The sequence below is a fragment of the Gymnoscopelus braueri genome (genome assembly GCF_963280865.1).
Source record: "Gymnoscopelus braueri genome assembly, chromosome: 9".
In the NCBI taxonomy this organism is placed as follows: Eukaryota; Metazoa; Chordata; class Actinopteri; order Myctophiformes; family Myctophidae; genus Gymnoscopelus; species Gymnoscopelus braueri.
The window spans coordinates 37,439,449-37,465,244 of record NC_137610.1 but is presented as its reverse complement, the minus strand read 5'-3'; the positions used below and the strand labels follow the sequence as shown (position 1 = coordinate 37,465,244).

General features: G+C 43.8%; 2 protein-coding genes across 2 annotated transcripts in view; one reads left to right on the top strand and one right to left on the bottom strand.

Annotated features, from left to right (window-relative positions):
- Nucleotides 1-25,796, top strand: part of hydin (HYDIN axonemal central pair apparatus protein) — a gene marked incomplete at its 5' end in the record, with an annotated part of 110,902 nt that overhangs the window by 58,481 nt on the left and 26,625 nt on the right. The window contains 30 exons of the mRNA XM_080438159.1: nt 44-157; nt 551-631; nt 1,196-1,345; nt 1,571-1,810; nt 8,069-8,198; nt 8,600-8,746; nt 9,006-9,167; nt 9,603-9,776; nt 9,996-10,114; nt 10,474-10,575; nt 10,923-11,106; nt 11,351-11,492; nt 12,207-12,369; nt 12,491-12,587; nt 12,795-12,901; nt 15,134-15,307; nt 15,468-15,719; nt 16,084-16,296; nt 16,495-16,724; nt 20,487-20,669; nt 21,188-21,307; nt 21,452-21,611; nt 21,782-21,954; nt 22,402-22,600; nt 23,049-23,148; nt 23,414-23,513; nt 23,706-23,874; nt 24,343-24,425; nt 24,757-24,915; nt 25,432-25,537. Coding sequence (XP_080294285.1) covers nt 44-157; nt 551-631; nt 1,196-1,345; nt 1,571-1,810; nt 8,069-8,198; nt 8,600-8,746; nt 9,006-9,167; nt 9,603-9,776; nt 9,996-10,114; nt 10,474-10,575; nt 10,923-11,106; nt 11,351-11,492; nt 12,207-12,369; nt 12,491-12,587; nt 12,795-12,901; nt 15,134-15,307; nt 15,468-15,719; nt 16,084-16,296; nt 16,495-16,724; nt 20,487-20,669; nt 21,188-21,307; nt 21,452-21,611; nt 21,782-21,954; nt 22,402-22,600; nt 23,049-23,148; nt 23,414-23,513; nt 23,706-23,874; nt 24,343-24,425; nt 24,757-24,915; nt 25,432-25,537 — 4,533 coding nt within the window. The remainder of the gene's footprint in view (nt 1-43; nt 158-550; nt 632-1,195; nt 1,346-1,570; nt 1,811-8,068; nt 8,199-8,599; nt 8,747-9,005; nt 9,168-9,602; nt 9,777-9,995; nt 10,115-10,473; nt 10,576-10,922; nt 11,107-11,350; nt 11,493-12,206; nt 12,370-12,490; nt 12,588-12,794; nt 12,902-15,133; nt 15,308-15,467; nt 15,720-16,083; nt 16,297-16,494; nt 16,725-20,486; nt 20,670-21,187; nt 21,308-21,451; nt 21,612-21,781; nt 21,955-22,401; nt 22,601-23,048; nt 23,149-23,413; nt 23,514-23,705; nt 23,875-24,342; nt 24,426-24,756; nt 24,916-25,431; nt 25,538-25,796) is intronic.
- Nucleotides 4,703-6,554, bottom strand: LOC308091574 (C-type mannose receptor 2-like; the record flags this gene model as incomplete). The annotated part of the gene is made up of 3 exons (XM_080437237.1): nt 4,703-4,912; nt 5,368-6,013; nt 6,265-6,554. 3 exons carry the CDS (start codon nt 6,552-6,554, stop codon nt 4,703-4,705), a joined length of 1,146 nt encoding a protein of 381 aa, XP_080293363.1.

Below are 25,796 nucleotides of genomic sequence, written 5' to 3'. Positions count from 1 at the left end.
TTGCATCTTAATTCTGAATAATGGATTTATTTTTGATTGACAGGTGACAGGAGGTCCTACTGTGCAGGTGCGGCTGTGCGCAGTGGTAACCATGCCAGTCCTTACCGTTTCGACAGATCAACTACTGTTTGACAGAGTGCAATGTGGCATGTGTCAGGTGAAATAATAATAATAATTAAATAAAAAAACTAGCATCGCACAAAAGTTTGGAAATTTGTGTTTGGTAGATTATTTCTCTATTGTAACAATGCTTCTTGGCAATAACTCTTATTATACCTTTGGAAAGCCTGTTTATTTCCCTTTTAAATGCTGCCCCATTTGTAAGGAACATGCTTTTGTGGGTAATGTGACAAATCTTCTCTGCCAATGCCAAACAGCTTAATCTGCAGTTGCAATTGACTCTTGTTATGAGCTTTCTTCCCCAGGTACCCATGGTATCTGGGGGTGCATGGCGGGGTACCTGGGGTAATGCATCCTGCCACAGTCAAACTGAAATGAGTATTCATCTGGATCATGGTAAAAACCCATTTTATTTACCCTCCACCATCAGGTGATAACAATGCAACTGTTCAACCATGAGGCTGTGCCCTGTCACTGGAGTATTGCTGAGGAGAAGAAACCTCGCAAGAAGGTACTAACCACACTGCTGAGTCTGAGTTCAGGTTCATAGTAACCAAAAAGGTACCAACAACACCACTGAGTTCATGTTTATGAGTTAGCATCCTTGAAGGTCCTAACATCACCACTGAGTTCAGGTTAATGAGTTAGTAACAAGACGGTACTAACCACACAGCCGATTTCAATGGTTGAAACAGGTCCCCAAATTATAGTTGCAGAATTGGTATTCAGCAGTAATACAGGAAATCTGCACACCCAAAAAATTCCAATGAATGCAAAAGAAGAAAAATATATATATATATATATATATCGAAATAGAAACTCCACATAGTATGGTGTTGTGTGAAGTTTCTATTTTGAACAAATTGGTATTGAAAATGACTATCACGTTCTTTCCTCCTAGCCTTACTTGGCCAGATAAACACTAAATGTATTTTAGATCGACAGCTTTGTAAAAACGTCTTTGAACACATTTACATCTCTTAATTCATTGATACAGTATAGACGTACCGTAAGACACACGCTAAAGAAGTATGTGAGATAGTCTTCTGTGCCCTGTGCCCATCATTTCATTCAGCCTGACAAGTTCCTGCCTCTCCACCTGCGTAAAAAAGCCTTGCTGGACCAGTGTCCCCCCCCGGTGGTGTTTGAGATGATACCCTCCTCCGGACTGCTCTACCCCAAAGACAGAGTCAACGTGCAGGTCAAGTTCAGCCCTGCAGAGGGGGTAAGGATTAGGAAGAGCCAGTATGTTACAGCACTGTGTACATGTAAAATACCCATGGTTAACTCCATTTCCACAAATAGCAGATCTACAAGCTCACATTGCCTTGCGATGTAATGTGTTTTGAGCTTATTTGTTGTACAAAGTTACTTCGGCTTAAGTGGTTAAGAAAATGTGTGTGTGTGTGTGTGTGTGTGTGTGTGTGTGTGTGTGTGTGTGTGTGTACAGCGTGCCTACAGCAAGCAGCTAGTGGTGTGTGTGGCTCAGAGCAGCCAGCGGGTGGTGATCATGGCCCAGGGGCATGGTGAGGAGCCCCGGTTGGAGTGGTGTCCCGACGTGCTGGGGCTGGGGCCTTGTCTGCCCCTCAGTGCTGGGGACAAGGCAGAGGTCACCGTCAGGAACCCCTGCGCCTTCCCCATTGACTTCTACTCTCTGGAGTTTGACGCACAATACCTGGAGGAGGAAAAGGTAACTCCCTTCCTGTTTTCTTAAAAATAAAAACCAGAAAACTAAAACATTATGTGGATCTTGGCACACACACACACACACACACACACACACACACACACACACACACACACACACACACACACACACACACACACACACACACACACACACACACACACACACACACACATTCAATTCAATTCAATTCAAAGGGCTTTATTGGCATGAGAAAACATACGTTTACATTGCCAAAGCAGAAAGCACAATACAACAATACAGCAATACAATCAAAACAAAAAATATGTACATTTGAAAGTCACAATCTTCAATAGATCAATTTCTATGTACCAAGATCACTGGGTGCAGGTATAGTGCAGGAATATACACAATGATTAGTCTTTAGGGTGGTTGTGTTCTGTTTGATATCCTTCTCCTATCACAGCGACTCACGAATCTTGCTGCTGTGTTTGCACATTGTTGTAGCCTACTTTGCCCAGCAGATATGGGAGTTTTTTGTCATTGGTCATGTTTTCAAAATCTCCGTGTGTGGTTGTAATCTGTGGGAAGTATGTGTCTCTGATGTCTTGGTACAATGGACAGACGGTTAGGAAGTGTAGCTCGGTTTCCACTTCATTTTGTGTGCAGTGGGTGCATAGTCTGTCTTCTCTCGGGATACAGGTCTGCCTGTGACGACCTTTCTCGATCGCAAGACTGTGCTCACTAAGTCTGTGCTCACTAAGTCTGTACCTAGTTAAGTTTTTTCTTTGTTTTGGGTCGGTCACGGTGCTCAGGTATTCTGCCACTGCGATTGCGTATTCTCTGTTTAGGGCCAGATAGCATTCTAGTTTACTCTGCTTTTGTGTTGCTTCTTTCCAATGTGTCAGGTAGTTTTCCTTTTGCTGTTTTATAATTTGGTTTAGTCCAATGGGTTTTCTATCTCGTGGCTCTGTTTGTGTTTGTGCCCGGAGTTCCAGGGCCAGCTGGCTGAGGGGGCATCTCTGTAGAGTTTCGCTGTGTGTGAGTGCCTTGTTATGGAGTGCATCTAGGTCGCTTTCTTTTAGGTGGTTGTAGAACTTAAGTGCTCTCTTTTTTATTTTGATGAGTGGGTATCGTCCTAATTCTGCCCTGCATGCATTATTTGGTGTTTTTCGGTGGGTACGGAGAATGGATTTGCAGAATTCTGTGTGTAGGGTCTTGGTTTGGTGTTTATCCATTTTTCAAGGTCATGGTTTGCTAATGGTCCCCAGATCTCACAACCATAGAGGGAAATTGGTTCTATCACAGAGTCCAGTATTTTAAGCCAGGTTTTAATTGGGATGTCTATTTTGATGTTTCTTTTGATAGCATAGAATGTCCTTCTTGCCTTGTCTCTCAGGTCCTTTACAGCTTGGTTGTAGTTCCCTGTGCTGCTGATGTTTAGGCCAAGGTAGGTATAGTTTTTTGTTTGTTCTAGTGGGATTGTATTTAGGAAAATGTTATGGTTTTGGCGGCTGGATCTTTTTTGAAATATCATGATTTTAGTCTTAGTTAGGTTCACTGTCAGGGCCCATGTCTGGGAGAACACACACACACACACACACACACACATTACATTACATTACATTACATTACATTACATTACATTACATTTCATTACAGTCATTTAGCAGACGCTTTTATCCAAAGCGACTTACAATAAGTGCATTCAACATAGGTATGGAACGAAACTACTAATCACCAGAAGTCCTAAGTGCATTTTCTGATAAAACAAGCAACTAAGAGTATACCTAGCGCTAAGGTAAAAGCGCAATATATCAGTTACCTACTTTCTTAAACAGATGATACAAATAGCTAAATCAAATGAGCAAGAGCTAAACACACACACACACACACACACACACACACACACACACACACACACACACACACACACACACACACACACACAGTGGCGTAACGGAGGGGCAGCAAGTGCTGCGGTGCGGGGGGGCCACCAGCAGGGGGGGGCCCCGCCTGCGTTGATACAAATATTTCTACAGCAAAAAAAAAGAAAAAGTTGATTTATATTGGTCAAATAGAACCGAATTAGACCCGAATTAGACCGAATTAGACCCGAAAATGTTCGCGGCAAAAACATTTTCGAGGCATTTTGTTCAAATGTTTTGCTAAATTAGACCTGCTGGTGGCGCTATAACAGGTAAATGTTAAAAGGGTAGCGTTTGTTCCTCAACATAGTGTGAATGTGCGTGCAAAGTTTGACCTCAATCGGACGCTGCGTTCATGATTATTATTTTTTTAAACAGATCCATCTTGATCACATGACTATAGAGATCATGTGTACCGATTTGCGTGAAATTTGGATAAAATGTGAAGGAGTAATTAATGTAAAGAAATATGTTTTACATAAGTCGGCCTCCTGGTGGCGCTATAAAAGGCAGATGTGAAAAATGCAGGGCAAAGGTTTTTCCTTGACCTCTAGGGAGTGCGCATACAAAGTTTTACACAGATTGGTGTAGTTATAGGTAAAAACACGAATCGGGCTGTTATAGCGCCACCATGAGGCTGATTAGAAAAATCTCAAGTGGCATTTCCTCCTCGGCATAGTGGGAATGTGCGTGCAAAGTTTCACGGAAATTGCATGCTGTGTTCATAATTTGAGGCATTTTGTTCAAAACGGAGCCCTCCTGCAAACTTTGGAAGCCATTTTTAGCCAATCAGGATGGAATATGAAAAATCTGAAAGACCTGTTTTGTTTAATGACTATAGAGATACTGTGTACCGATCAAGCCAACGGTGCGGGAGATTAGCTGTCCACAGACGGACAGACGGACAGACGGACGGACGGACGGACAGGGGGTAAAACATACTCTCTCGCCATGCCTTTCGGCCTGGCGGAGACAATGACCACAAATTCCTGACAATTCCTGGCTACTAGCCCTCTGTCTGCTTTGCTGGGGATTTGATGCAGAGGAAGTTCCTTCTCTCCATGCAGTCCCTGGTCTCCCACTGGGTGGTGTGGTCTTTGGGTAGGGTTCCACAGCGCCTCCCCCAGGCCGGACAGAGTGGCAGGTTCTGGTACTGCTGTGGTTCCCCGTCCACCCAGAGCCATTCGCCCGCCAGGAAACGCAGAGCTGTCCACACCTGGGGACAACATGGAGGTCAAACATCTTCCCACAAGTGTTACTGTGCTTTAATTAGGACTCTACTATTATTAGTACTATTATTTTCCAAGCTTATGTTACAGTATATGCTGGCTTTATGTAATTTATTTAAACATTCTTTTAGATTCTGAATGAAACAAACTTTATTGCCAAGATTTCTGTTGAAATTACCATTGGGTTAGGATTAGTGTTAATATTAGGGCTAGTGTTAGGGTTACATACAAGAAATTCACCTTAATGTGGGGTGTGGTCACAAATCCAACATAAGACAATTAAGACTTATAACAAAGTATGACGGTTTCAACAAATTATCATCAAAATAAAAGAAAGCAAGAAAAATAAACAGTTTCCTGCATTAATTTCGACAAATGTTTTTGGAAAAACATACCCTCTCTCTCTAGCCACAATATGATCCCTCAACCCAAATCCTCAAACCTCATTGGTCGTGGCCTCCTGGATCTTGTCCCTGGTGTAGCGGTGGTCGTCCTCAGACTGCAGGCTCACCAGGTCATACTGGTGGTCACGGTAATGATTATGTTGGGTGGGGTCAACGCTGCCGATGGCCCTGCAGTGATCCAGAGCCTCCTCCCATGTCTTGTTCTCCTTCACCAGGATCAGGTTGTCAACGAAACAGATGAATTGACGTTTACGAGAGCAAGGTGAACTGTACCACGTGTTAATTTCAATGTCCAGGGAGCCACAGTTCTCAAGGTACGGCTGTCCCGGAGCCCAATTCCTATAGTCTGAGTCCTCTCCAGTCCATTGCCAGATGTCTTTAGATGTGTCACTTCCAGGTGTGTTAGCGGGTATATGCAGTCCAATCCAGCCATTTCTAAGGAACATATAGTGGTTGCTTTGTGTGACAGTGGCTAAGACCATGGACGACTTGTTACAGCTCTCCTGGGCATCAAGCCAGGACAACCTTTTAGACTCAAATACGACATTGTCCCCATCAGAGCAGTAGAAACCCCATGACTCAGAAGAACATTTAATATTGTTCCACATATAGTAATTCACACGGGTACAATTCCTCATTTCAGTCTCTCCAGTTGTCCAGTTTGTGTCACTTGAAGCGTCTCCTCTGTAAAATACAAATAATCAATATTACATGACTGCTCTGACTATCTGACATTCAGGAGTGTCACTACACTAGCAAATACTTGTTTGTAGAAATGTATGTTTTTCATGATAATGTAACAATTAGCTTTAACCATATTTCCATATCTTATACTTTAAAAATGTTTGAAAATAGCTTATTCTTATTTTTTATGTCACCTTTAATAGGGATATCAGGCTGATATCAGGCTGAAAGTGGTTAAGAACAAGACTAACCTTTCTTCTGTCCACCTCCACACGTTCCCAGGGTCTCTGTACAGACCGAGCCACACACTTTTGGCTTTGACCTTCGCCAACTCATTCAGCAGGTCTTCTCTGTGACCCCTAACAGAAGCCAAGTCAGTGAACTTCTCCTTGCAGTGCTGTTGAGCATCAGACCAGCTTTTCCTCTCTTCCACATAGTGAAACGTTTTTATCGGGACAGACGCCTCCAATTGAAGAGTAGCAATGATGATGAGGAGGAGGGAGAGGGAGATGGGGGTCTTAAATGGGCTCCTCTTCACCATTTTCACAAGTTGTTTCTTCAGTTCAAGTAGAGAAGAGTGCAGGGCAGAGTTCAGTTGTTGTCATAATGTCCACTCTGTAGCTGAGTCCTCTGTGTGACCTGGTTGTCTAACTGAAGCAGGACTCACAGAGCAGGATAAAGATGTGGTTAGTTGTCTGGTGAGGAGCAGGCTGTCACACTGTTCTTATGACAGCTACTCACCTGGACACACCCACCTAGATGTACCTTGACATCAGATGAGTAGTTGATACTAATGAGTTACATAATACATAAGTAACTTAGTATATATTAGTTATAAATGTCGTTTCAATGCAGCATACTTTTTACTTTTCTGTATATTTGTGAAGATGTTTTTTTTTCCTCCATCATCCAATCCACCAAACAATAGCAACACCAGAATAAGCTGTTTGGGGTTGAGACAATTTGCGCGTACGTATGTGTGTACTTCATTCCACCCCTGCACGTGTTACACTTGGCCACCCCAGTCAAAGAAGTCTGGAAAAAACACTAGAAGACAGTTGGGCAGAGGCCCGGCTGTGTCGGGGGTACGGGGGGCTTCCACATAGCGTATAGGTAGGGGCCAAAGCCCAGAAGGGTGCTTTTTTTTTGGTTAAATCAAGCAGGGCCTGTAATTTTCCTTAAGCACCCAAACAAGTCATTCAAATATGTGTCATTCAAAATTGTCCTGTGCTGTGTCCATGATGCTTGGGTCAGGTAAATCAAAATAATACAAATGGAGGGCTTTGAATGTATTTGGTCAACAGATGTTAACGAGACCTTCATTCTAATGTCCTTGTGTGCTGGCAGGCCTTTGTTACAAAAACAAAAATGCAATGAACATCATCCATGAAGACAACATGGAGATTTAATTTGGGTAGTGATGCAAAACTCACTTTGTTTATACAATTCGGTCATTTCATTTGGCACAGAGTCTCTTGACCAGAATGACTTATGTGTGTGAGCGACGGGTAAGAATGTCGCATCTAATTCAAAGTACTGGTGATGACATATAAGGCAATCGAAGGCATGGCACAACCTTCCATTAGGACATGATCCAAACCCCCACCTCTTCCTTCCTACACACTTAGTTCAGCTACACCCAATATGTTTTTCTTACATTGGTCCCCTGGGTATACAGTATGTATTAATAATTTCTTGTTTAAACACGAGCGTGGACTGTAGATGTGATTCATTGTTAAACTGTTCACAGAAAAAAGGCAATAAAAATATTTTCATTTACAGACAGGCTATACGATATAGCCTGTTGACTTTTATAGGTGAAAATGCTCAAAGAACTTTGAAAATAGCAGAACTACACTATCATACGACAAAGAATAGAATAAGGCTTAAACTGTTAAAACCAGTTGATTAGAATATGATAAACATGGTGCCTTTCGGCCTGGCGGAGACAAAAATAATAAAGATAATAATAGTAATAGTAGGAAAACATACCTGCATATTCTAAGTCCAGACTAATGGCGCTTGTCCAACCCTCTGGTGTTTCTATCCATGCAGATCCTACGTGTGATGAAGGGTTATGATGAGAAGAACCTCCTGCTGCTTCCTCCCAGGAGTCCTGGAGAAGGTCTTCCTCCAGAGATGCTGGACCACTTCAAAGAGCACTATTCACAACCAGCACACCATGGTACACTGTCAAATCCTGAGTGTTCATTACGGGTTCATTTGGTTCCATTTACACCCATACACGCATGCGCACGCGCACGCGCACGTGACACACACACACACACACACACACACACACACACACACACACCACACACCACACACAACAACACACACACACACACACACACACACACACACACACACACACACACACACACACACACACACACACACACACACACACACACACACACACACACACACACACACACACACACACACTCAACTTGCATTCATGTGTACTGTTACTTTCCTTTTAAAATGCAATTATGTAGGATATGAATTGCAATCAGTTATTTTACAAAAAAAAGGAAGTAATCATGGACAGTTGTGTGTTTCTGATCTACCTCTGTACTGTAGAGCTTGTGACCTCTAACTTCTGTAATGAAGAGGTGTGTGCTGAAAAGAGGGATGGGCAGGAGGAGAAGCAGGGGCCGGAACAGATCCCTGACCAATCACAGGGCAAGGAAAAGGTGTCTCTGGATTCTACGGAAGGAGCACCTTATGGTATGTCTCAGGAATAATGAAAACTGATCTGAATGAAAGAAAGACATCAAAGCTCTTGTGTGTGTTGATGTTTGAAAGTGGCTTTGAGTTGTACTTTTAACAGTATTATTCTGTACAATTGACGTTGACACACACAGTCACACACATGCACACACATAAAGTTGGTGTTAAACATGAATGAAAGGTATTTGCTTTATTCCTGATAATGTACCTCTCCTTTTAACCCTCATATCTGCAATATCTGTCTCCAACCATCCAGAGATGACAAGAGAGGAGAGCGGGCATGGTCTTGGACAGCTTGAGACAACTCCTGTCTCCAGAGCTATTGCACGTCACATGGGCCTCGACATGTCGCCCGAGGGTCTGGCGGCACGCAACCGCAGAGGCGTCGCTCTCATTGTGCACGGGGCACCTCTGACAGGTGGGGTTAGCGCTCAGCGCACAGGATCTTGACACAATAGTATATTACTTAGGTCAGGCATAACTGTCATTGCAAGCAGGGGATGTTTAGTATGAATGTATGAATGTGTATGGTATCTAAGAACCTAATCTGAATGGCTGGAAATGTCGGTGGAAATGTCAGTGGTTCCCAAACGGTATGCTGAGGCACACTGGTGGATTAAATTTTTTTTCTTTGCTATATCAGTACTTTGTGCACACTCAGTTCCCATTAGGTGACTTTAAAAAAAAAAAGTATAAAAAAAAAAAAAAAGCTTCAAGCTCACAACGCATTGTGAGCTCGTAGATCGGCTACTGCAGGTGTGCCTTGAGATTTTGACAAAAAGTTTGAGAACCACTGGCCTACAGTATAATCCCAGTATGACACGGGTGTGCGGTGGTCCTCTCCTGTTCCCAGGTAAGAGCAGTACAGCGGCAGCCCTGGCACATCACTATGGCGGGGTGTGTCTGAGCGTTGATGCTGTGGTCACAGAGGCGTTGACCAGTGGCACCTCACCGGCCAGTCTGAACGCCAGACAGCTCTACGAATGTGCCGCTACAGAGCATGCTCAAAAGAAGGCAGAGGAGGCCGGTAAGAGAGACACAAACAGAGACAAAAAATGTCTGCATTGAATTTAAAAAAAAAAAGTATTTGAAAGAATCCCTGCATTTGTTTTTGTGTTTGTATTGTGATCTTGTGTGTGTGTGTGTGTGTGTGTGTGTGTGTGTGTGTGTGTGTGTGTGTGTACAGCCCAGGTTTCTCAGGACACAATGGCCGCTGTTCCTGTCCCTGCTGCTGCACTCGTCACAGCTCCGGCTCCTGACGGATCACCTGTTGTGGGGAGCCTCAGCATTGAGGCGTTAGCTAAACACACAGAGGACGGCAGACACAGTGCTGACTCCAGGGCTCCAAAGAAGACTGGGGGCTCAGTAACCACCGTTTCTCAGGTTCTGTTCAAGTCCTCTGGGGGTGGCAGTTGTTTACAGTACTTTCACACAGGGCTACAGTGTATGATTCAGAGAGCCACTGTAGAAGTGCCACTATTATTGGCTTACTAAACTGCTGCTACACAGTATTCTCACACCATCAGAACACAGGATGCAATTAGAATGTAAAAAGTCTTTTTAGCCTTTTACTCTACTGTATACCACACATTTTCAACAACATTATTAACTTAGCGCTTTGCTTATGACAAAATAAAATGAATAAATAAATGAAAAACAAGAAACATGTACAATACTCTGGATGGATTAAAATAAACCAATTGTATGTAATGTCTGATGTGCAGGGTGGTCAAACTCAGAGTGTGATTCTGAACCAAGTGGGAATCAATCTCAGTCATCTCTTGCCAGAACAGCTGCTGGTTGAAACCCTGGCAGAAAGACTACAGGTAAAATAATAATAATAATAATAATAATAATAACTTTATTTATATAGCACTTTTTAAAGCAGGAATTACAAAGTGCTGAACAGCAATTGGAGCATAACATATAAATACATTTAAATAAAACATTGATCATTTTTGAAAAATATCGAAAATGTTTGGAAAATGTTTGGAAAATGTTTTTTTTTTATTAACATAAATCTTCTCTTCTGGAGGTCCCTGGCAGAATACGTTTTCAGATGGGGGGGGCCGCAGCCAAATACATATCAATTTGGGGATCCTTGTAGAATCAGCCTCAGGTCTTAATGGGATAAAGTATTTACTTAAATCTTACCTAAATGTTTGGTTGACAGCTGAGCGACTGTCACCGTGCCATCGTGATCGATGGCTTGGAGTGCACGTACACCCGATCAGTGGCCAGCAGTCTGCAAGTGGTCCTAAAGGCCTTCAACAACCGCAAACATATCTACCTTGTCAACCTGTCAGACTCTTTCACTGCCCTGAAGACACGACAGAGTGCACAGCAAGAGGCTAAGGGTAACACACACACATACACACACACACACACACACACACACACACACACACACACACACACACACATTTCTGATAAGATACAGTAGTACGATTATTATGAGCTTGTGTGGATATCATTTTGCACCCTATGTACTGTATTTAGTAGGTAATTTTGCTTTGGTGGGGTGTGTGTGTGTGTGTGTGTGTGTGTGTGTGTGTGTGTGTGTGTGTGTGTGTGTGTGTGTGCGTGTGCGTGTTTTTCCAGAGGCCCTGGAGAGGGAGGTGGCTGAGAGGGAGAAACAACGACTGCAGGACATGGATGAGGAAGAGTATGACGCTCTTCCAGAGGAGGAAAAGGAGCTGCTCGCCAAGACACACCTGGATCAGCTCAGACAGCGCAGAGACAGGTACTGACCCACACTGAACACTCCTTCATTGATACACATACTGACCCACACTGTACACTCCTACATCAACACACATACTGACCCACACTGAACACGCACATACTGATCCACACTGAACACGCACATACTGACCCACACTGAACACTCCTGCAACACACATACTGATATCGACTTCAAATTTGTGGTGCGTATTGCCCAACTTGCGTGATCCCTGAGTAGGTCTAGTATTAGAAAAATACATAGCATTATACTGTATTTATAATATTGCTCCCCCACTTTCAATTATAGCTAGGTGTGTGTGTGTGTGTGTGTGTGTGTGTGTGTGTGTGTGTGTGTGTGTGTGTGTGTGTGTGTGTGTGTGTGTGTGTGTGTGTGTGTGTGTGTGTGTGTGTGTGTGTGTGTGTGTGTGTGTGTGTGTGTGTGTGTGTGTGTGTGTGCGCGCGCGTGCGTGTGTGCCTGCCTGCGCGTGCAATCTGTGTGCGTGTGTGTGTTTGTGTGCCTGCGTGTGTGTGTGTGTGGGCATGCTCTGTTTCATCTTTAATAGGCTGTGTGGAGGAGGAGGTGCTATAGTGTACCCTTAGGTGTTCATGATTTGTCTATTTGTCAGAGTTATATGTGATGCCTAGTCTAATGTACTGTAATTTGTGGACTCAAATAAAGCATTACAATGTATTTGTGTGTGCGTGTGCGTGTGCGTGTGCGTGTGTGTGTCAGGGAGATGGTGCGAGCCATGAAAGAGCAAGAGGAAAAGAAGCAGCAAGTGGAGCTGGAGAGGTTGAGAGAAGAGGATGAAATGAAGAGAAAGAACAAGAAGGGAGGAAAGAAGGACAATAAAGAGGATTTATCAGGGAAGAAGAGCCAGCTGGCATTAAAACAGGTCTCTCCCTATCTCTCACACACACGCACGCACATACACTCACACACACATGCACGCACACACACATACACAAATGCAGATGTCAGCCTCTATCGCTTTACTCTTTTTTTGTTCTCTCCAGTCTATAGTTGTGCCAGAAGGCAGGAAGATGTCCTCCTGTAACACCACTAAAGAATCACCAACAGAGGCCTGTAGAGACATGCATGGTAGAGAGCCGGGTACTGTAGTTCCTATGAGGTTTCACTGTATGCTCTCATGCCTAACATTCATACATTCTCTAATGAACAACGACAGCTACTGACTGAATTATTCAGTGAATAAACCATTGGTGTTATTTCATACTGTATAATAATTTATATACTACCACCACAGTATGTATTACTAACATCATACTGTTGACTCTGCATTGTTTAAATTAAATACAGTTCCTCAAGACAGAGAGACAGAGGACCCACTAAAGAAGAAGAAAAAGGACGTCAGGGACCCACAGGAGGAGTCCCCTCGACAACCAGACGAGTCACTCAAAGAAGTGGTGGGTTCACACTCACAGCCTGTAGGGGAGGGCTGCAAACCTGAAGCACAGACACATATACCGTATGATGCAAGGCAAATATACAGCCCAGGCAGTTTAATTTAAAATGATATACAAGGACTGTCAGTTCTCTATTGATCTCTGTTTCACCGACATAGTACAACAAATGTAGTTCCTGGTAACATTTTGATTCTGATTACTTCTTACATCACTTGAAAACAAGGCAGGCACGACAACAGAATGAAGCCTGAACTTGGTGTGCGACTCAGCGTTGGTTGCATACCAATGTGGTGGATATCAGTTATAAACTATTTCAAAATTGCAGTATACAGTACTTGACAATGAATGTAAATGAGACTACAAGCTGCATACCGATAGGGTGGCAATCAGTTGTAATCTATTTCGAAATTGCACATGCTGTTGTACAGCTACTGTACATGACAATGGAAGTAAACAAGACTACGTTGAGTCAACAACATCCGCATTTAGGAATGTTGATATTAAACCTTTTTTCTGCTCACGAATATTGTTAGCATGCTTTTATACTAGCTGTTGTGAAATGTGAAATGAATCAACATCGAGCAACTGCATAGCCTATTTCTCACCAAGAATGTTCTTTTTTTTTTTTTTTGAGGGGCACGGTGGCGCAGTCGGTAGCGCTGTCGCCTCACAGCTAGAAGGTCCTGGGTTCGATTCCCGCCGGGGACGCTGTGGGCACTGGGGGCGTGTCTTCTCCTCCGCGTCATCAGCGCCCATACCCTAGGTGGGGTTGGCGAAAGGGCCTACTCTGTGTGGAGTTTGCATGTTCTCCCCGTGTCTCCTAGGGTAGTTAATACCCTCACAAAAACATGTAGTAATCCTGGTCACTATACCGCCTCCCCCATGACAGCCGGGGTGCCTGATGGAGGGGAAGGGAACTGGTTGGAATAACGTGTTCCTTCCACGCGCTACGTCCAACCAGGGAAACTCCCCCCTGTCAGGTGACAAGAAGGTCAGTTGGCTCTCATGCCTGAAGGAAGCATGAGCTCGGCCCTGGCCTCCCTACTGTGGGGTGACAGGTGTAATACTGGTGTAGGGCTGGTGTAGTGCCCAGGATCACTTAGGAAATTGGCACCGGGTGAAAAAAATGGGTTACAAAAATCGCGGGATAAAAAAAAAGAGACCCAAGTTTAGTACCCTTACCCACCAAGTAAGACCGCATGCCATATAAATAAGACAGGCTTCCTAGTGAATCTCTGACGTTATGTGGCTAATCTATGACATCAGTCATGAACTGAGTATGTAAAATTTATGTTAAATTATTTAGAAATAATATTAAACATTTATAAAACAGAGTTACTTCCTTGGCCTACCACAGCATGCACTGAATCTGACCCGAGGCTTTTTACCACCATCAGCCCCCCCCCCCCCGCCTTTCCGGTCTCTTAATCCATGTATTAGTCAGGAATAAAGCATGAAATGCCAAATCATAAAAAAGTATCATAAAAAATAGAAAATAATTCTGTTAACACAGACGTCAGGGCAAGCAGGGTCATGAAACTGCCACCAGGGTCGTGAATACATACAATATATCTGCAGCCTTCCCCTTCTCTTCACAGCTGGTGGTTTTATGGAGGTGGCTATTGTTGGTGGATATTTAATGAGTACTTGACTTTGACTTTGACTTTATTTCACACTAACATGGCAGTTATATAAAACTGCTTACAGTATATCAAAACTTGCAGAGTTTCGCCAAGCATAAAGTCACTGTGATGAAATGTTATTGCATAGGTCTGCCACCATTTTATATGGATATTATAAACAATGATAATTCTAGTTTACCAGGCTAGCGCTCAAGTGCAGAAAGTGAATGAAATTATGGTCCGTTTCTTCCAGACGGCTTATACAAAAGTTAAATATGTGTCCTCTAGAAAAAGAAGAAAATAAATTACAAGAATACACAATAACATGTAGGTTACTCATTAAAGTTGTTACTTACGTTGTTAAAAATACTAGATTGGCGTTTAGAATACATGTATATGTATATATTTATGTATTGCTTTATTGAGATAGGAAGACAGGGAACCAAGGCCAGAGAGATGGGAGACATGTAAGAGTCAGGTCCTCAGTTGAAAGTCTGTGGAAACATAATCCATGTGAATCACTTTTTCCAAAAGGAAAGCAACTGCCTTTTTAGGCACAGTGTAACTTTGAATATGTGTATTATCCTCCTCCCATCCACCCACCTGGCAGCAGTCCAATGAGGAAAACCGGCGACTGCTGTCTGCCTTCCGGGCCTATGAGCAGAGCCAGCCTCATGTGGCCCATATCCTCCAGCACTGGGACCGAACACAGGGTCTGCTGCTGGTCCCACTCCTCGCCGATGAACCCCCGCAGGAGGCGGAGGAGGTCCCCCAAGAGAAACAGGTTTGCTTCTCACTTACTCTGTCCCGTCTTGCGTTCTAATATCTTTGAATATTATTGACAGGTATGGTCAGGATACAATTTGTAAAAATAAATAAAAAACTGATGCAGTTTCTGCACCCTTTGTTCTCGCCCACCTGTTACCTTGTACACACAAACGCAGCCCCCTGCTGGTAAGAAGACCAGGAAGGAGAGAGAGAAGGAGAAGGAGAGGCAGAAGGCGGAGACTTCCGATGCCAAGGTGGCCTCTCCGGCCCCTGGCCAGGCACATCCACCAGGGGAAGGAGGTGTGATGGGAGAAGAGGAGTCCTCCTCGCCTGACGTCATCCCATACATCCTGCTAGCCGTAACGGGAAAAGTCCAACCCAGTACCACAGAGCTGCTTGAAGGAAGCAGCCTGCCTCCGCTGGAGGAGGTATGACTTGCACAAAGAAGTATACCGCCACTAATAGTTTTTCACATGTTTTCTACGTTTTGAAATATTTAAATGTAATTTTGTAATGGCAGTACAAGGGGTTCGGATCTGGTTGAAACCTTGCCAAAATTTCGAGGCTTACCTCATAGATATGTCATAGACAACTGGCATCACAGATGGCTGAAGTCACATGAAGATCTATAGATCCACATTGTAGCCATGCTGCTCCCACGTGGATCCTGAGATCCACATGATTCGATTTGTGTTAGTTACAAGTGGATAGCCGACAAAACCTTCTCTCCTCCATGTTAGTGTGCAGTGATCTCTGCCCATGTCTATGTTGTCCTCTCTTTGCTCTCCTCAGGTGTTGGATGCTTTGGGTTTGGGTCCCAGTGGCCCCCCCATCCCTCCTCCCACAACCTTCTCCATTGTTCCTCTTCCCGAGGAGAGGGCGGCGCCTCGTGGTCAGCTGACCTGCGACCGCCTGACCTTCCTGGTCCCCTCAAGCTCTGATGAGTTTGGGGACGACAAGACGTGCGCAGAGGCCAATACGGATACACTTGCACCACCCACAAAGGTGTGTTTGTGTACCCGCACGCAAACACTCACACATTGACAAAATGCGCAAAGCATTTTTTGTAATGAGAGTGGTTTGTGTGTGGATGCATAATGTGTGTGCATTGCGTCTGTGTGTGTGTGTGTGTGTGTGTGTGTGTGTGTGTGTGTGTGTGTGTGTGTGTGTGTGTGTGTGTGTGTGTGTGTGTGTGTTCTACAGGAGGAGGTGAGGGTGACCCCTTCTAAAGGTCGTGGGAAGAAGACAGCCGCAGGAGCAAAAGACAAAGATGACAAGGACAAGAAAGACAGAGACAGTCAGAGGGACAAGAGACGGATGTCGGCCAAGAGAGGAGGGAGGAGCGCGGACCCCTCTCCTACACTGTCCTCCGTCTCCGCTCTGTCTGACCACACTGATCCAGCACGCCGCCCCGGAGACTCATATGAAGCTAGGCATGAACACACACACACACACACACACACACACACACACACAAACACACACACACACACACACTGCATGTGCTGCATTCTCCATCAATTGTTTCTACCACGTTTTCTTGCCCTTACATCCTTTGTTGTGTTATTATGTATTGTGTTAATCCATTTAGACCGGGAACCCCTATACATAACTATACCTTTCAATCCGGGGACCACTTTTGGGGGTTGTTGTTGCTATGTACAGTATATTTTGAGAATAAATATTTGAAGTTTTTTTTTGAATCTGCCTCAGGTCAGAATCAGGTCTAAATGGGTTGATTGATTGATTGATTGATGTAGTTTATTTAGTAAGACATGAGAACAGTACATGACAGTACATAACAGTACATGGAAGTACAAATTCACAATACAAGGTCTACTAAACTGGAACTCTCATTAAGCACGCAGCTTGTTTAAGATGAGAACCCCATGCACACAAATCATGTCAACCAATCATGTACAAATAATAAATACATTTATTGAAACACTCTTTATGATGGAAGAAACCATAACTTAAAAAAAACTAATTTATGGTTCTTTTTAAGTTATGGTTTCTTATATAGGGCTATGCACATGTGTCATGTGACACTGGCCAATCACAGTCCTGAATAGACTGTGATTGGCCAATCACGGTGCAGGGTTAGGCCAATACATTTTTGGCCAATCACAGCGCAGGATTTGTTGTACAAATATCCAAACCTCACTTATAGGGGCGGTTTCACCGCCCAAAAATATATATATACAAAAGAGGGAAATGAAGGAGGGGGGGGGGGGGGGGTGGGGGGGGTAGGTTAAGACTTAGACAGGGGCCATTTTCGAATTGCAGCCTCCTGAAGGTGTATCTTTAGGGCAGTTTTGAAAGTGAGTAGGGTTTTACACTCCTTTACTCCTTTTGGTAGGGCATTCCACATTTTTGATGAATAGCATGAGAACGAGTTCATTCCCTTAGTTGAGCCAAATCTGGGTTGAACATGATTTGTGGAGCTGCCTCTGGTGTTATGATCATGGACTTCATTAACATTTTGGAAGTATTTTGACAAATACAGGGGGATCCCAATGTTGTGGTGTAACTTGAAGACCAGGCCCATAGCAAGTTGCTGTACTCTGTCCTCAACCCTAAGCCATCCAATCCTAGCAAAATGAGCAGGGGTTAGATGGGTTTTGTGATTGAGGCCAAGAAGTAGTCTTACAAGTTTGTTTTGGGATGTTTGGAGCCTTGTTTTTAAGGCCTTGGAGGTGTTGTGATACCATGAAGTGCATGCATAATCATAATGACCTTGAATGAGGGCCCCTGCAAGAATCTTCAGAGTATTCTTACTGACTAGACGATCAATCCTCCACAAATAGCGTGTTGTTTGGTTGACATTTTTGATAACTTTTTCGGCGTTTTTGTTACCAGAGAGGTTTGCCTCCAAGATGGAGCCCAGGTAGGTAATTTCATCCTTTCTTTTGATGACATCATCACCCACTTTGATCGTGAAACTCTCTGCCTTGCTAAGGTTAGGACTGGACCCAAAGAGGATGGATTCAGTTTTACCCAGGTGTAATGAAAGTTTGTTGTCAGAGAGCCAGATGCAGATCTTGTTGAGTTCGGAGCTGAGAGTTTTCTCTACCTGCAGCCTGTCCCTGTTCGAGACTAGCAGGGCCGAGTCATCTGCGAACAGGAACAGTTTGCAGTCGCAGGCTGATGACATATCATTCACATATATCAGGAACAGTAAAGGTCCTAGTATACTTCCTTGAGGGACACCACAAGTCACAGGGAGGGGGGGGGGACTGGGTGCCGTTTACTTCCACCACTTGCTCCCTCCCTTCCAGGTAGGATCTCATCCAGTTCACTGACGTATCATCAAAACCTATTGCTTTGAGCTTATTGATCATAATTGGGTGATTAACGGTGTCAAAGGCCTTCTGGAGGTCCAGCATGACCATGCCGCAATATCTGCCCTTGTCGACATCTTGTTTGATAGAGTCGTTCAAATAGAGAAGGCATGTGTCAGTGGAGTGGTTTGTTCTGAAACCAGATTGGAATTTGTAGATTAGATTTTTCTCGGCAAGATACTTATCGACCTGTTCATAGACTATTTTTTCCATGACTTTCGAGATGGAGCTAAGAATAGAAATAGGGCGGTAGTTGCCAGGGTCTAATTTGTTTCCTTTTTTGTACAGAGGGGTCACCCTTGCTTTTTTGAAATCGTTAGGGACCCGTCCCTGTATGATGGAGAGGTTTATTATGTGGGTAATGATTGGAGCAATGGAGGCGGCTGAGTCTTTTAGAAATTTGGCGGGGATATTGTCGAGGCCTGTGGCTCTGTGTTGATGAAGAGCACTCAATTTTTTAAACACCTCTTCTGTTTTCACAGGGGAGAGTTTAAAATCATCTTTGCGTACACCCTGTTTTTCGTAAAATGAGTCAACATACTCTTCACCATAGCACCCAGAGTGAGGGGGTAGTTTTTCAACCAAATCTGAGGTTATGGTCGTGAAGAATATGTTGAGGATTTTACTCACTTCATGTTTGGATGTGATGAGTGTCATTCACCTTGAGGCTTATGTTTGTAAACCTGGTTTTCAATTTCTTGCTGCAGCCTAGTAGGTTGTTGAATAGCTTCCAAAGCTCTCGTGGTTTGCTTTGATTTTCCTCAATTTTGTCATCGAGGAAGCTTTTCTCTGCTAATAGGAGCATGCCATTAACCTTGTTTCTTAGCTTGTTTTTTTCTTTTTCAAGTTTAGCTACGTGGGATTCGAGACCTTTGTTAAAACATTTGGCGAGTTTGATCCTACCTTTATGAAACTCAGAACACTTTTTGTTTCTGACTTTCATGGCAGTAAGGATGTCCGAATTCATCCATGGTACCGAGCGGGTTTTTACCCTGATGGTTTTCATGGGAGCCACACTGTCCAAAATTTGAATGAATTTGGTTTTGAAACCAAGCCAAGATTTGTCTACCTGTGTGCTGTTTAGTACGTCGGACCAGTCCAGTTCCTCTAGCCTTTGATCTAAGTCCTCACTCTTATAGTTTTTGAGGTCTCTGATCGTGACTGATTTGTGGGTTGATAAAAACTGTTGACAAAAACAGCATCTTCCAAGGTTTTTAGCCCCAGCTAGTGGTGTCGCTCTAAGGAAGGCACTGTTGGTCTGTTCATCCATTCGTTTAACACAACAAAATAAATCAAAAACTACAGGCTGGATAGCCATGGAATTTGCTGTGCACCTTCATGCTCACCAGAGGATGAACTATTGATTTTTGTGACCACCACAGCCTTTCCTCTAGCATCACCCTTAGCTCTGAATTTCCACTTGCACACAAGATATCTCTAAATCTGACCGTAAGATTGCCATGAAACTTTCTGAGCACATTCATGTTCCCCAGAGGATGAACCCTAACATTTGAGTGACCCCATGACCTCTCCTTCAGGCCAAAACACTGCACACAAGATATGTCATCATTTATTTGATTGTAGATCGCAGGATGAGCCCTATTGATTTTGTTGACCCCATGGCCTTTCCTCTAGTGCCACTTGTTGGCGAAAATTTCCACTGACTTGCTTGTTGCTTCTAAATTATGGTATTTTGGAGCAGCACAGCCTCGAGGCACAGCTACTGTGGCTTTTCTTTACTTTTTTTTTTTTTACGGAACAGGGAAATCAGGATTATATCTTTCGTGCTTTTCTTTCTGTATGTGCTTATGTTTGTGTGTTCATATGTACTCGTGTGTGCTTGTGTGTGTACAGACTGACGATGTTCCGCTGGACAGTACCGGCCAATGGAGAAGTCACACTGAAGCTCTGGTTCCACTCCGACATCCCAGGGACGTTCGAAGAGACCCTCAATTTTGAGCTTGTGGGCACCAGGAGACATTACCAGCTGTTCTGCAGAGGAGTGTGCCACTTCCCCTCCGTCAGCAGGGACTACAAGTCAGTTAACCACTTAAACCCTTATAATGTGTTTCTTTTGCTTATTGTTTTATGTAAAGCACATTGAACTGCTTTTTTGTTGAAATGTGCAATTCAAATACACTTGCCTTGCCTTACCTGGTCTTGCCTATATACTTATTTGACTGGGGTCCCCTAGGGGTCTGTTTAGCCCGCTCCTTTTTTCCCTCTACCCCAAATCTCATCAACAATAGCCGATCTATAAGCTCACAAGGCATTGCAAGGCGACACGTTGTAAGCTTGTAGGTCGGCTATTTTCGCTGAATGTTCGCCTATTATGACATGCCCAGCATAAGGACGCTAGGGTTCATGAATGGTTAATATCGGCCACTATTAACCTATTTTATGTGTCGCTTTTTCTTTCTTTTGTTTAACCTTGCAAGTCGAGGAAAAAGAGGTTTAGGGGAGGATAGTATCAGATTTAGTCGAATTTTGTCTGTATTCCTAAGTGATCCAGAGTACTACTACAGTATCTGTTCCCTGTGTGTGTGTTGTCTCAGGACTCTGTTTGCCTTGAATAAGAGGGTGTCTCATGTGGACGAAGGGCTCCAGAAGGCATATGTTATAAACACAGGCGTGTTTGAGTTTGGACCGCTGCTCTGCGGCAAGACCAGAGACGGGTGAGATAAAGAAAAGATGACTTTTTTGTTGTGTTTTGTTTACCATTATCTCATTTTGTTGGGCATCTCTGAACCTGTGTGTGTGTGTGTGTGTGTGTGTGTGTGTGTGTGTGTGTGTGTGTGTGTGTGTGTGTGTCTGTGCAGGTACAAGGAGAAGAAGTACCCAGAGAACATGGCGAGGCTGGTGATCCACAACAGCTCGGCTCTCGAGGCGGAGGTCCATTTCTGCTTCCAGCATGACACCAAGGCGGCCACCTACCTCCTAGACCCCCCGACCATGACCCTTCAACCCGATGACAAGCAGGTAGAAGGGTGGAAGAGAACCCAAATTTGCCTACTTTCTATTAATTATTACGTAGCTTGTGAGCTAGTTTAGGCAGATACACTCAACATGGTTGCACGCACGTGCACTACTGGGCAATGTACAGTATATGTGACCTAACACTGGGCTATGTTCTGCTTGTCTCCCACCAGGAGTTGACTGTGTGGGCGTACCCTACCAGCGTTGGGCAGATCGAGGACACTCTGGTGTGCTGTATCAAGGACAACCCGGAGCCTGTCACCATCCACCTCTCCTGCTGGGGGGTCCGTCCAGAGCTGGAGCTGGACCGCAAGCAGCTGCACTTTGACAGGATTCTGCTGCACAGGTATCAGAGGGCAGCACACAACCTTACACAGTAAAATCCTGTGTATTAATTTAACTCAGAGAGTGTATGAATGGAGCCAAACACACCCTTTACACATTAGTGACTCGGAGAGTGTGCAAATGGAAGCAAATGGACCTGTAAGTGCCCATTTTTGCACTCTCAGGGTTAAATTAACTCTTGACGATTGTACTGTGTAGGTTGGGATACGTAACGGAATCCTTGAAGGAAGTGAGGTGCACTCCCTAGTGTCTTAGTATCCTCATTTTCTCCTGTCTTCCCTTCCCTCCCTCTGCCCATGAACTCTTCTCTGAAAACTCACTGTCATGCTTCCCTCCTCTACCCCCCTTTCCTACCCTTACCCTCTCCAAACACTCTTCCCCTCTCTTTTCTGCTTCACCCCCCCCCCCACCCACCCACCCACCCACCCCAACTGTCGTCCTCCTCTAGGGAGGACAGCCGCAGTGTGACGCTGCGTAACAAGACCTCTCTGCCAGCGGCCTGGAGGCTGAGCGGTTTGGAGGAGCTGGGTGGCGAGTTCAGCGTGTCCCAGGAGCGTGGCGTCATCGCGCCCAACTCCTCCTTCTGCCTGACGTTCTACCTCAGAGCCGTGAAGCCCATCAACATCAAGCGCACCGTACGCCTGGAGGTAATGGGGAAGCAGCATATGCATCGGGGGCTGTAGAAACTCACACTTTGGATGTCACGGGTGAACAGGAAAGTCTGTAGAGTGCAGAGACCCAGTGCAACGCTGTAGTTTGCTGCATAAAAATGTAGTTAACTAACGTTTCAGCTGAAGTGTTATGTCTAGTCCCGGATTTTTTTATTTTTATTAAACTGTTTTAAGACGATTTTTACTTTTAGGTATGATGGTGTTGCGTGCCGAAAATAGCCGATCTACAAGCTAATTAAGTAATTGCTTAATTTTCTACTGGACTGTAGTACCGGTAGATGCTTTAATTTCAATCTCAAGACAGTTTAACAGTACATGGGCATAATAGGATGTAAGGCATTTGTTTAAATTTAATAAGACTAAAAGTTGATACAAATAGGTCATTTCAACATTTGTGTGTGTGCGTGTGCATATTGTGTCTCAGGTGTCAGATATGGAGAACATTCTTGGGATTGTGCACACTGAGAACATGCTCATCATTGCTGAAGCGTACGATGTAGCTCTGGACATTGCCTTTCCTAAAGGTACTTATGGTGATCTCTTGTTCAGTGCAGGTTTGTATGCTGGGGGTAACATATTTGGGCTGGGCTAGATTTTAAATTAAGAAGTTGAGTTGGGCTTTATGCCAGTGGTGACACACACACACACACACACACACACACACACACACACACACACACACACACACACACACACACCACATTCAATTTTGTACTGTATCTATGTTTTAAATAAATCTAAGGAAGTACGGGTAATATTTAGAGCTGCATGTCATTCCTCCTGACCCAGGAGCGAATGGTGGCCTGGACTTTGGAACTATCAAGGTGTCTGAAGAGGTGAAGCGGTTTGTCAACTTGAAGAACAAAGGAAAATATGAAATAGCTTACAAGTGAGTTGGAACAGTCAGGTCAACTGCTGAATTGCAGCACCAATAACATGCATGTATCCACAAAGTGAATAAGCTTAAATTAAACATTCTGTACACATTTATGAGATGTTAGAGATAGCTGGATCCACCCATAGACAATCCTACAGTATGCCCAATTTCGGTCCCGGTTTTACTCTATATTTTGTTCACAAGATTCACTTTAGAGCGGACAGACCTGTCTCAGCAACGCTTGGCCTCCATCTTCACCATTTCCCCCCATCATGGCACCCTGCTGCCCACAGAGAGGTCCACAGCAGTGCAAGTTCTCTTCAAGCACAACAAGGAAGTCTCACTCAAAGATCAGCCTGTTCTGCGTTGCCAGGTTTGAACTTGCTGATGGTTGATGGTTTAATCAGGGAGCAGGGCATTCATGCATCATTACATTTGGCATTGAATCTGTATCCATTACCAGTCCAAAACATTGGCTCTAGTGACTAGAGTATAAATAAACTAGAGCATGTGTGTATTCAAAACATTTTCTTACAGCTATGATTAAATGGGCAATTCAGTAACACATTTTCCTTTGTATCCATCTGAAAATGTTAAAGGTACTGTATAGGGAAACAGATGAGGGACAACTTAAAGGGATAGTTCACCCCCAAAATGACTTTTTTTCTATCGATTACACATGCCATGGAGACTTGAATTCATGGAGATTTTTTTGTTTTTGTTGCATTTCTAAGCCAATAATTTGATAACGGGATCAGTATACATGCTTGCATCTTGTAGCACAGTTAATCCCATGCCTGTGCTACTGTCTGAGCTTCTGTCCAAACTTTCACTTCTGCAGGTGATCGATCCAAGCATTGGGGACAAAGGAGAGACCATAGCCATTATTCCAGTCAAGGTTTCCATCCAGTCAGTCTTCTCCAGGTCAGCCCATGTTGTTGTGGGGATCAATATCATATGGCATGACTGACATCGGTTTGAGTAGTATTCTGCCTGTGTAGATTGTTATGTGTAATGTGTCCCACATTCAAATGACAAAGATTTGTATAGATGATGAATAATTGTCATTCAAATGTTTGATTTGAATCCATGTGTCTTTGTGTCTCAATCAATCAACGCAAAGATTTATTCTTTTGTTTTCAAATGTATCATCGTTTATGATTTAAAATTATCATCTCATAACCTGCACTAGTCTGTGTGTGAAAGTAGACTAAATGGCCAATAATGGGAGTACTCTACTATATCTGCCTCTTAGGTACAAGATCACACCCACAAGTGGCATCAGCTTTGGTCCACTGGTCTATGGCTGCAGGAGGACACAGACTTTTACCATTGAGAACACAGGAGAGTTTGAAACCCGCTTCAGCATCTGCCGCTTGATCAAGCACATGCCTGGACCACCTGGGAGGCCAGGGTAGGGGACCTTTACTTGTATACAATACAGTCCACACACATTCATCAGGGCTGATGCTTTCCCATAATGTGAGTTAGATCAAATCACTATCAACCTTTGTAAACAAATCATAGATATCGTACCAGACTTTAATGTCATTGTTGCCCTACAAATTCAACATTTATAAACATTATACTTTAAACATTATACATACCTTTATGGAACTCATAAAAGTATCATGATCAGATTTCTGCAGATAATGTTTGATAATGATACTTGACTAATAGAGGCTTTTACGATGTACTGTATAAAATTGAAATGAATTCGAAGCCACTGAAAATGCTCCCTGACGAAATGGGATCCTATTGAGTGAAGTTGTACGACTAGGACTCAGAATATTTCGCTATCAAGCTCAATTCAATCCCCAGGCTGTCATTTTTAAGGTATTTACAAAGTAAAGGTGTCAAAACAATAATATGTATTACTTACTTATTACTAACTAACAACACCTTGCTCCTTGGTCCTTGTCTGTCTCAGAGGTTTAGGTCCAGTAAAGCGAGTGCCTCGTGAGAGCCATTCAGCCAAACTTCCTGCTGCCAGTAGGCGCATGGAGTCCACTCAGAAAGACACAGGTGTCACGCAGGTGAGAGGCTTATTGAGGCTTCATGTGCGAAAACATTGCGAGGACAAAGACAACTGGAAAGGAACACTCAGCGGAGGGCATATCTCCGCCAGGCCAGGTTGTCTACCCAGCATTAGGGCCAGAGGCAGCTGCGGGGGGATATAGGCTAGCGTTTCTACAACGTACTGTTCAACTTTTCCCATTTGTGGTGCTCCACTGGTCAGAAGTGAAAGCTACTTTGGAGATGCACTGTATAGAGGTTCCTCAACATGTGATTACA